Here is an 11,404-nt window from a genome sequence, read left to right on the forward strand (position 1 = left end):
TATATATATATATATATATATATATATATATATATATATATATATATATATACTATCTTATAAAAAAATCTCACTATTTCTAAAAATAGATTGAATATAATAATATTATTTTTTTAAAACATTCAAATCATTAAGCTAATAGTACAAGTAGTCATCAATAAAATAATATTAAATTTTAACCAATTTTTTGAATCCTTATATTTCTCAACAAATTATATCTCCTTCCCTGAAATTCGGATAATTTAAAATTTGAAACCATCAGAAAATACATGTTGATTCAAATATCCCTCCTGCAGGTTTGGCCTTCTCAAAGGCCTATTTATCGACTTTTGAATCACAACACCTGATATTTTAAAGGTTTATTTTTATAAACTATTATTTATATATTTTAGCATTTTACTTAGTAGGACAGTAAATTAATAAAGGAATTAAGGAAAACGAAAAAAAAAAAAAAAAAAAAAAAGACGATAAACAGTACATGTGGTTTGTGTATGAATAAATGGAAGTAATAACCATTTAAAGGGTGTTTGGCAAAAAAGCTTATTGCTTATTAGTTTATTAGCTTATAAGATAATAAAGTAGTGTAGGGTAACTTATGAAAAAATGACGTATTAGTTGTTCCCCACCGGAATAAGTTATTTTAATCCAAACACTTTTTTAAACTTATAGTGATGTGGAACCTAATAAGTTGTTTTAAAAAAGCTTAGCCAAACATCCCTTAATATGGTATGGTAATGCTCTTGAAAAATAGATATCATTTAATATTCATTTCTCGAAGTGAACGCAAAATGGTTTTAACTCTAAAGAGATCAAATTATTCGCCGCCCGCCGCTTTACGCGGGTAGACGGCTAGTATATATATATATATATATATATATATATATATATATATATATATATATATATATATCGAGCGGGGCCTGATGACTGACAGATCCTGTTTATCGAGCAGGGCTCGATGCCTGCTGGGCCTGATGCCGGGCGGGGCCCATTATATGTTTTATATGTATGGTATGTGGTATTTTGGGGAACTCACTAAGCATTATGCTTACGGTTTTCAGTTTATGTTTCAGGTACTTCTGGTTCGAAAGGGAAGCGCCCGAGATGAATGCAGTGCACACACCACATTGTTCCGCATTTTTATGTTACTATGATGTACTTGGATGTTATTGATACACTTTTATTCACCATGGTTTCTATGATGTTGTTTGGATAATGGTTTTATTAACTTAAAAATCAAAATTTTTAGTCTTAATTTTTGGGACCTTATAATGTATGGGTGATCCAAAAACGTTTAAAGTATAAAAAATCCAAGAAATCTATAAATGATGTCGAACGAGCATTTAGAGTCCTCGAGAAACATTGACACATACTACAACATATGACACGTCCTCTAATGGTGGAAAATCTCGCTTGTATTACGTATTCGTGTATCATTTTACATAATATGATTTTAGAAGATGAGGGCATACCGATTTGTCAGCATCAAGAAAATAAAAATGCATCCTCAAGTGTGTCAATACCGGCTGGTTTCCTTATGGCATACAAGAAGAATGGTGATACATGACAATAAAAACATCACAAGCTTCACATCGATTTGATGGAACATATGTATCGAATTAGTCAAATTGATTTGAACATTAATATCGAAAAATATTTGAACCGATAGCTTTTATGTTATTTGGATTATCATTTGTATGTAATTATGTTAATTGTTTTAAATTTGTTAAATCAAATGTAATTTTTTTAATTTTTAATAGAATATTATTTTATTTAATTAATATTTATGTTTTTCGTTTTTAAAAGTTAGTAGACAAAAACATCATCACATCAAACTCATAGACAAATGGCATGTTCGCCAATGAGCTTTTGAGAGCATTTAAAAGCTTCTAGGTTCTAGCATTTGACAAAATGTTCCGTTTTGAACAGACAACCTCGTTTGACACTATAAGTTTCTAGCGTTTAGTTTTTAAACAAAACACTTGAAATCCAAATGCTATTTCATGTGGTGTTTAATAAAACGATAAACGCCAAAATTATGACAAAATGATAAAAGCTTATGTGGTGCCTACGTGACATACTTTTTTCATAGGCAAAAACATCAACGCTCACAGACAATTTATGGCAAAAATGGTAGAAAGTTAATGTTATTTCGTAAGATAATTTTATAGATAATTATACTCCGAAGATTCAACTTTTGTGATGAGTTCATCTTAACTTAAAAATCTTTCCATAACGTGATCAGATTAAAATATATGGGTTAATATTGCAAAAGAACTAAGATTTTTGAAATTATTATGTTTTAGGCTAAACTTTTTTATTTGAAAAAAAAAACCCTTAATTTTTTCACTTTTGTTTTAGATCTTTTATCGTTTTATCTGGACCATTTTTTCATTTTAACCCATAGTAATTCACAACCCTATTCTTGTTGTTGTTTATGTTTTCAACGATGAAACACCATATTGTATATAGGACATGAATGAATGGTTTTTTCTAAACGGTAAAGTATACACTTTAATATATTCTTAAAATTACTCCTCGAGGAGAAGGGAGTCATTCCCTTCTAACCCATTGAACCCACTGCCACATCATTTTTTCTTTTTTATTTTTCTTCATCTTTTCCAACCACAAACACGAAAATCCTATCTTTTTGAACCCACTCAACAGTCAACCCACTCAAGTAAAAAAAATACAAAAAAATCAAAGGTAAAATCTTAATTAGCAATAGACTTATCGGCGGTACCACTCCCGCTTCAACGAGTGGATTGATTGATTTCACTAACCCACTTCATGATCTCTCTTTACTTTCTTTTTCTTATTTTCTCTTGTACCATGTGTTTTAAAACTTGTACCTTAGTTATTTTGTATTTTTTTTTTAATTGAGTGAGTTCAAAAATATAAGATTTTCTTGTGTTGTGGGTTGGGAAAGATGAAGTAAAATAAAAGAGAAAAAATGATTTGACAGTGGGTTTGGTGGGTTGGGAGGGAACGACTCCCTCCTCCCTTAATTATACTTATGTCATAGACTGAACTTGAATCCTTAACAAAAAAAAAGTATATATCATTATACTGCTATGCTAAAAGCCTATCGTATGAAGAAACATGGTTGTGTTCAATTATTGTTGACGCGATGTATATTGATATCTATTTGTAAGATGATCATAGATTGTTGACATAGCAGCTGATATTAGTTTTAGAATCAAAAGAAAGACAAATCCTTAACTCCAATCTATTATTGAAAAAAAATTGTCTAGGTTTAGAATCAAAAGAAAAACAAATCTTTAAGCCCAATCTATTATTGAAAATCTAATTTAAGCTTTTATGTAATTTGATAAATAATGATATCATTATATTCCCTCAAGTTTTTCCTATCAATAGTCATATCAACAGTAGTATACTAAACAAATTCCTCAATTGTATTGTTATTAATTTTGAAATTATCATATACAAAAGCTTCAATGTCCAAATTAACATATGCAAAATCATTTGTAATACAATTGCATCCAATTTAATAGATGTAGAACCTTCGACCTCTAAATAAACAAACATAAAACTGTGTGATACAAATTCATCCAAGTTACTCGACAAAAATGTTTTAGTCAACTTAGCATATATGTGACCATTTGTGATACAATTGTACCAAGTTAACAGACTTAGGACCGTTTTACAGGACATTGTCAAACTGTTAAAATTAGAAAAAATATATATATAATTATTCTAAAAAAATCCGAAAATATAATATTAATCAAAATATATTCATCCCCTTATATTCAATTTTTATCAAAACTTAACAGAGTGAGCTTGAAAACTTCCTAACGAAGGATGCGACCGTGGAGTGCGAAGAACTTCGGCCGAGGGCTATTTTTCCCCATAATATTCTGTTGACAGAAGAAGAAGAATCTACTTGTACACAACTAACCAGTAGGCGAAGAACGCTTCCAACAACATCACCTGTATCCTTCGAGGAACTGGTTTTCAGCTCCGATCCCAAATTCAAATCGAGCACAACAGTTTGGATTCGAAACTGAAAGATGCAAAATTGGTTTTCCGCCGGCGCCGGTGACAGTAGCAGCGATAGTAATCGCAATTCACTTCCAAAGACGCTGTCGTCTTCCTCTTCGTCGCTGCTAGCGGATTGGAACTCGTATGCTGCTACAAAAGGCTCCGATGTAGGCTCTAGTAGCCTCGTTGGTTCGTTTGATATTGAATCGGCTGTTAGGTCTGCCAACGACACTGTGACTGGCACCTTCAATGTGTAAGCCGCTCTACAATTTCTTCCTCGGTTTATTTTACCAAACTAATTGAGTAATCAAGTTGCTGATTTGGGGATCCTTCCGTATATCATTGATCTGTTTGAATGTCGATGAATTTTTTGTGAACAAACGACTGAACACTTGAATTTTCACACTTGTAATTTGATCTAGGCTTCGTGATCTGCAAAATTGAGCTTACGACTTCTCAGTTCTTCTTGGCTATTAACGTTAACCTAATAATCAATAACCACCTTCTATTACTTGTGCTTCGTGCAATTTGAAGTTGATAATGGCAATGCTTGATTATGAAAATTATGAAGATTGAAAAATCTCTGTTTGATTCTTGCTCAGGGTATCTAGAGGAGTGAGTAACATACCAGGAAATTTACAGTCTGCTACAAGTAACATACCTTCTGGAAAATCTCTCATGTATTTTGGGCTTCTACTTGCATCAGGGGTGTTCTTCATTTTTGTAGCATTTACCATTTTTCTCCCTGTAATAGTAATAGTCCCTCAGAAATTTGCTCTTTGCTTCACTGTTGGATGTGGTTTCATAATCGGGGCATTCTTCATGCTTAAAGGCCCAAAAAACCAGTTTCTGCATATGACATCAACAGAGGTAAACTACTAAACTACTAAACCACTAAACCACAAACACAATTTTAATCAAAACATTTTCTAACATTTATTTATTTATTTAAAAAAAAAAAAAATTGTTTCAGAGACTTCCTTTCACATTGGGGTTCATAGGCAGCATGGTGGGGACCATTTATGTTTCCATGGTTCTTCATAGCTATATCCTCTCTGTGTTCTTTGCTGTTATTCAGGTATGAAAATTCATTCTTGTTTTAAATTTAAAAAATAATAACAATAAACATAATTTTTTTTTAAAATCATTTTACAACAGGTTCTTGCCCTTGCATACTATTGTATATCATATTTCCCGGGTGGATCAGCAGGGATGAAATTTCTAACATCTTCAATGACTTCAGCAGTCTTGAAATGTTTTGGGCGTTGACCATTGACCTTTGTGATTCTTCTGGATTTTTGTACTTTTGAACATATAGATATAGTCCCTTTATCATTACCGAATTTGTTTTTGAGATGAGTCGATTTTTTTTTTTAATCTAAATATTGTGATTACTTCTTATTCTTATGTTTTAATCTGTTTTGAACCTTTTAAATAGAAACAAAATACAAGGAGAACTAGATAACTTATATTGAGCATTAGATCAAAGTCATATAATAGCTCTTTTAGCTTTAATGAGATGAACCCCAATCATCCCTTTACTTGAAGCTCACATCATATTCTTTCTTTGGTTTTTGTGGTTTGTTCAAATATAATATCAACACATCAATATCCTTTCTATAGTTTTTGTGGTTTGTTTGAATTTATAAGGGAGTTGATTAATAAATGTTATAATCAAAGTGGGTATGTGCAAGATTTATCATCTTCAAAAGGGGTTGATTACTATCTCTTGGAAGACTGGAAATAGAACAATGAATCCTTTTATGTTTAAGGACCGAGGAAGAGAGCACAACCCACATTTGGCATAGACATTGTAGGCATCTAAGTTTAAAACCATCTGAACCATGCAACACAACTAGATGGTTAAAATGTTACCTCATGTGAGAGGACATATTAATAACAAAATTGCAAAATTTGTCCGTGGTTTGCACATTTTGTGGGCGGGTCCAAAAGGTTTCAAAATTGCATAGAAGTTCCAAAATTAGGAATTATATAATATATTAAAAGAGAGTACCCCTTATGAATAGTACTCTTTTTTTGTTGAATCACTTTTTTTTTTTTTTTTTGTTTCTTTTTAATAATTTGTCGATCTTTTATTTTCCCCATAAGTGGTTAACACTACTGTTCATTCACAAACGTATCATCTTATCTATTACCAACGTTGCTACCGCCTATGGTTTCCCTCTCCGTCAACATAAGATACTTCTCGACCCTTTTCCTTCCAAGTTCCACCTCCCTTCACCGACTCTGCATCTAAAAAAAAGACAACGATTGATGTTGAGACCGCAATTCCTCTAATTTCAAAACCCTCTAATACCTGTCGTCGGCTTCCAATAAACTTCGTCTTCTACCTTCCAGTTCTCCCAAATCAACCACATGCTAAAAAGAAATCAGCCCCGATAACTCTCTCTATCCTTCTCGCCATTATTGTTTTCTTCCTCGGGGTTTTTTGCTTCGTCGACAACTCTGCTTCATATTTCCTCTTCTTCTGAGTCGTCATTGAGTTTTGGGGAAACGATGGTCGACCAGTGGATAGTTAGGGCTTCTCTTTTTTTAATCGGCTCACTTTTGTTTTTATTGTTATATGAAGTAGCTGGTATTTTCCATAAAACTATGGGTGATCGGAAGGAAGATGTGGAGGCGCCGAGAGGCTGCTTGGGTAATTGGCAAGTTTGGATTATGTTTCTGTGTTCATCTTTCTCGACGCTTCTACCGCCTGTATGTGTCCTCCAACTGTCAGCTTCTATTTCTTTCCTCTACTATTTCCTCACTGGGTTTGAACCCCTCCGGAACATCGAATGTTTGTTCATCGCCTTCGATGAAGTCGACGCCATCGTGAAAGGAAGACAAACTTTCGGTCTAGAACAAAATTACGACGAGAATAGAGCGACAATTATAACGTTTAACATTATGGATAAGTTCTATGAAGGTCATTTCTTAACCCTAACTTCAATTCGGAGGTTAATTTCTTAAATTTTTGACATGTTTATCAATTTCGGAACTACAAGACAGACTGCTGTCATTTAAAGGAAGCGATTGTTTGGGATTTTTGTTTCCAATGATTCCTACATATTTCGTTATATACACTTCGATCCATATGCTTATGTTTTAACTCGAATCATGTACCATAAGGTGAGAATTCTGATGTAGCTCGAGCTTTTGGTCATCCATTTGATTTTTTATCAGTAGGTTGCTTTGGAGCTTTAGGTTTGAGAATTTACAGGTCCTGATATTATCGAATAAAATAATTCTGATGTAGCTCAAGCTTGGTGTGATTAAGATATACTCAAGAGAGACAAATTACCTTTTTGATGATTATAAGGAATCTTTGCTTAAAGTAAAGCAAGCTTTTGGGATTGGGTCCATAACAAGTGACTTACCACATGAAGTATTTTCAATGGTTGTGTTTATTGGGAGAATCTTGAAATATTTACCGTTTTTGTTGCTAGAAGAAAGATGGGATACATGCGGTCAATTTATTAAGAAAGTGATACAGTTAGGATTTTGATTAGATTGACCTGAAAATCTGCAACGGGAGACGACACATCAAAGAATGTAATAAATTTCGACCTAAATTTAGGTCCAGTTGTTCATCCTTCCCGTGAAAACAAACCGGGTGGTTTAAACTTAGAAGATTGGTTAGATGAGCATGTTGGGTTTTATTTAAAAACTAGTTTCAAAAACTACAAATAATTGCAAACCGAAGACTTGAGTTTTATAAATAACATAAACATTTTATCATCCACCAAGGATCATCTTGCAAGTAGTAGAAAAATTTAAAGCACAACAATAGAAGGAAGAAGAATCAACAACCTTTGATGAACTTTGGGTGCTCTAGGGGAGGATTGAATGTAGAAGAAGATGAATGAACTTTAGTACACCAACAATTGATCAACTTGATGTAATGCTAGTTACAACTCTTAATCTTTAAGTCAAAACAAATGTATTACTTAAAGAGAGAATGCAAGTAACTTCTAACTCTTCAATACTTGCAAGAAGGTAAGAGAGTGAGAGGGATGAGAGTATTTTGGCCAAAAATGATGCAAGAGAGTGTGTAGAAAATGAAAGCCTCTAAAGCCTTCATAAAGCAAGAATATTACCCACAAGTCCTTAACCCATTAAGCACTCCATGCACCTAAGGCTACTTGTATCCCCATGCTTGCACCTTACCCATTTCTTTTTAATAAACAAATCAAAATACCATAACTCTCTTAACTAAAAGAGTTTTGGCCACATATATATATATATATATATATATATATATATATATATATATATATATATATATATATATATATATATATATAAGATGGATAACTTATATTTCAAAAAACCTAAGTTTATAAAATATAAACTTTGTCTTTTGCTAAAAGACAAAAGGTGTCAACTAGTCCAAAAAGTTGTGCATGACTTATTAATTCATCACTTATGAAATAATGTGTTACTTGTATTGTAAAATAATTATTTCCATGAAATAAATATTTTCCCAATTTATTATAAGAGTTTATGAATATTTACTAAAATCAATTTCTAATAAATAATCAATTGTATCAAATTGTTGTTAGTGTAACCCTTAATATCATATGTTATTTAGCAATCTCCCACTTGCGCAAGACTCATATTATATTGATATAGATAGTGGTGAACGTCTAGCAACATTTCACTGCCCCCAACAACATATGACATTGTGTCATTCCATCAACCCCAATTCCCCAGAAGCCCAAAGCTACAATTGGTGTGTAAGGTAAGTTTATCAGTTATCCCTTTGCTACATAAATCATATTGAACATGAGATATAGATCGCAGTCAATCTCATATAAGTGTTCAACTTTACATCAGACCTTAGATGTCTAACTCTCAATGAATAAGATGATCAAATCCCATCTTGACTACATACGCCTCTTACATGGTTCACATCATGCCCGATAATAGCTTTTAGAACTGCCTGTCTAAAGAACAACATTTGACTACATCAAAGCATAACATTCTCCACACTCAAGTCCCATATATGTATCTCAGGTGTTAAGGATATACAAATATTACCATTATCAAGTATCATTCATGACAACGATCCACGAAATGATCTTGAATGAGTCAGTCCAATACTTGCTCTCTATCAAGTACCTATGAAACTGGTTACAACGCTTTGTCAACCATTCCAATTCATATTAGTCTTACTTTATTATTGTTCCGAAAAGAATAACCGACTATGGATTTTAGAGTGAATAAATTTGCTCATGGATTAAACATGTTAATAAAGAACACAACAAATATTTAATGAAGGGATCATATGCCATATATATCATAGTCATTACAATAGATGATGTTATAATGTTATAATACTCAATACTAGAACATAGATCAAAGCCAATCACTAGAATAACGAAGTCCTATTCCTCAAGCATGACCTTTAAACTTGACTTGAGGAAGGGGCTTTGTGAAAGGATTCGCCAAATTTTGATCAGTGTGAACTTTACGAATAGTAATTTCACCTTCTTCAACTTTATACCAGATGAAGTTGAATCTTCGGCTAATATGCCTGGTCAGCAAAAGCACCCTAATTGTCACAGAAAACATTTAGTGGGTCCTGAATGGTAGGCACTAACCCTAGATCTCCAATGAATTTCTTCATCCAAGCAGCCTCTTGTGAAGCTAAAGAAGTAGCAATGTGTTCTGATGTAACACCCACAGATCTGGGCTAGTCAATTTAGAGACAATGAGCATCAAAAATAAGTTTTTTGATGGAAGATTATTTAGAAGGATTAATCTTAACCAAGTTATAGTATATGTTACAAGGGTTCCGTACATATAAAGAAAGTCGATATCCGAGTTATAACGAAGAAGTTATGGCCCGTCGAAGTTTCACGGCGAAACTGACACGACACCACGTAACATAAAAAGTAAAAAAATTGGATAAACTAATTTTTAGCCTTAGATATCTAAGTGGAAGTTGTAATGTAAGTTAAACCAGGAGTGTGCATAAAAAGAACATCAAAATTTGACTTCGTATGAGGAAGTTATGATTTTTCTAAGATTTGGCATAGCAGTGCAGAACCCGAAATTCGAATTTTAGATCGATCGATTTTTGGCCAACACAACCTAAATGATAATTGAAGATCTCATTAATATTATCGCAACGGTAAAAATACAGACGAAAACGGACGTCGGATGAAGAAGTTGTGAATTTTTAACGGACTTTTCTTGTCCCGGCCTGTTAAAAATATAACTTTAAAAATAAAGTCAAAATTAGCCGACGGAGTCTAAATGAAAGTCGTAGAGTACGTCTCCATCTATGCGTGGATATAAAGAGCGTCAAAAGCACAGCTCGTATGAACAAGTTACAAATTATAATAGTATTTTTATGTATTAAAATAAAGTATAAATCATATATACGTACATATATATATATATATATATATATATATATATATATATCATTAGAAAGGTATCGACGATGCGGTCATTATAAGACTAATGTTGAATACTTTCGATATTAGTTTAGTACAAATATCATTAAATCTATTAAAAATAGTATTATAAATGAGTGTTTAGTTGTTTATATAACTATAAGGTCATTAAGTAACTATGAGGGTAGTTTTTGAAAATTCAATTACTATAAATAAGAGCATTGGGCTCTCATATTTCTTGCACCATTCTCTTGATTCAAGAGTCTTTCTCTTCTTATCCCCCGAGCATTTCGGTCCCTCGTGATTCGACTTCTCTTTCTGTAGTTTTAGTATAGTAAGGTGAACGCTGAAGCGCTGCACGAATCTTTCTTAAAAAGATTCAGCGACGAAGTTCTGCCCCTACAGAGCCTGACTCCTAGCTAAAACCCCCATTATAAGTAAGTTATGCTTACCCTATTTTTATATAGCTTATATTTAAAATTAGTATCGTTATTATGAACTTATAATAAATATTTGGGCTATTATTATGACTTATATAAGTGTCGTTATAATATCTTTTTAACTACTCACGGTACGGGAAATCTAGTTTAAAGAGCCGCATAGGGTTGTTGGATTTCAGAAGTGCTATATGCCAAAATGGTCATTCCCTCCGGTGTTTTATGTCTGGTCCCTGTCTGTTTATAGTGGTTGGAGAATATTGTTTAAACGCTTATATAATAATAATAATAAGACTAATAACTAGTCACGATAAATATTAGACTAAAATCTAGTGATAATAATATTAGGTTTCGTCGAAGGAAATTATTTTTAAGAAGCGAAGCGCTGTCTGAGTTCGGAATCACCACCTTTACAGGTGAGTGCATAGTTACTTTCATCTTACACATAGATATGAAGTATTTTATATAAATTACGTGATACGTGTGCATATTATCTGTATACTTGCTATCTATGCTGGATGAATGATTTTATATATGTTTTAAATGATTTAAACTGTA

The 11,404-nt window shown here is 32.5% G+C and overlaps 1 protein-coding gene across 1 annotated transcript; it reads left to right on the top strand.

Annotated features, from left to right (window-relative positions):
• Positions 1 to 3,784: 3,784 nt before the first annotated feature.
• Positions 3,785 to 5,430, top strand: LOC111902366 (protein transport protein sft2). The gene is made up of 4 exons (XM_023898209.3): positions 3,785 to 4,255; positions 4,605 to 4,872; positions 4,976 to 5,080; positions 5,161 to 5,430. Exons 1-4 carry the CDS (start codon positions 4,032 to 4,034, stop codon positions 5,269 to 5,271), a joined length of 708 nt encoding a protein of 235 aa, XP_023753977.1. The 5' UTR covers positions 3,785 to 4,031; the 3' UTR covers positions 5,272 to 5,430.
• Positions 5,431 to 11,404: the final 5,974 nt, after the last annotated feature.

The sequence above is a fragment of the Lactuca sativa genome, chromosome 5 (genome assembly GCF_002870075.4).
Source record: "Lactuca sativa cultivar Salinas chromosome 5, Lsat_Salinas_v11, whole genome shotgun sequence".
Classification (NCBI taxonomy): Eukaryota; Viridiplantae; Streptophyta; class Magnoliopsida; order Asterales; family Asteraceae; genus Lactuca; species Lactuca sativa.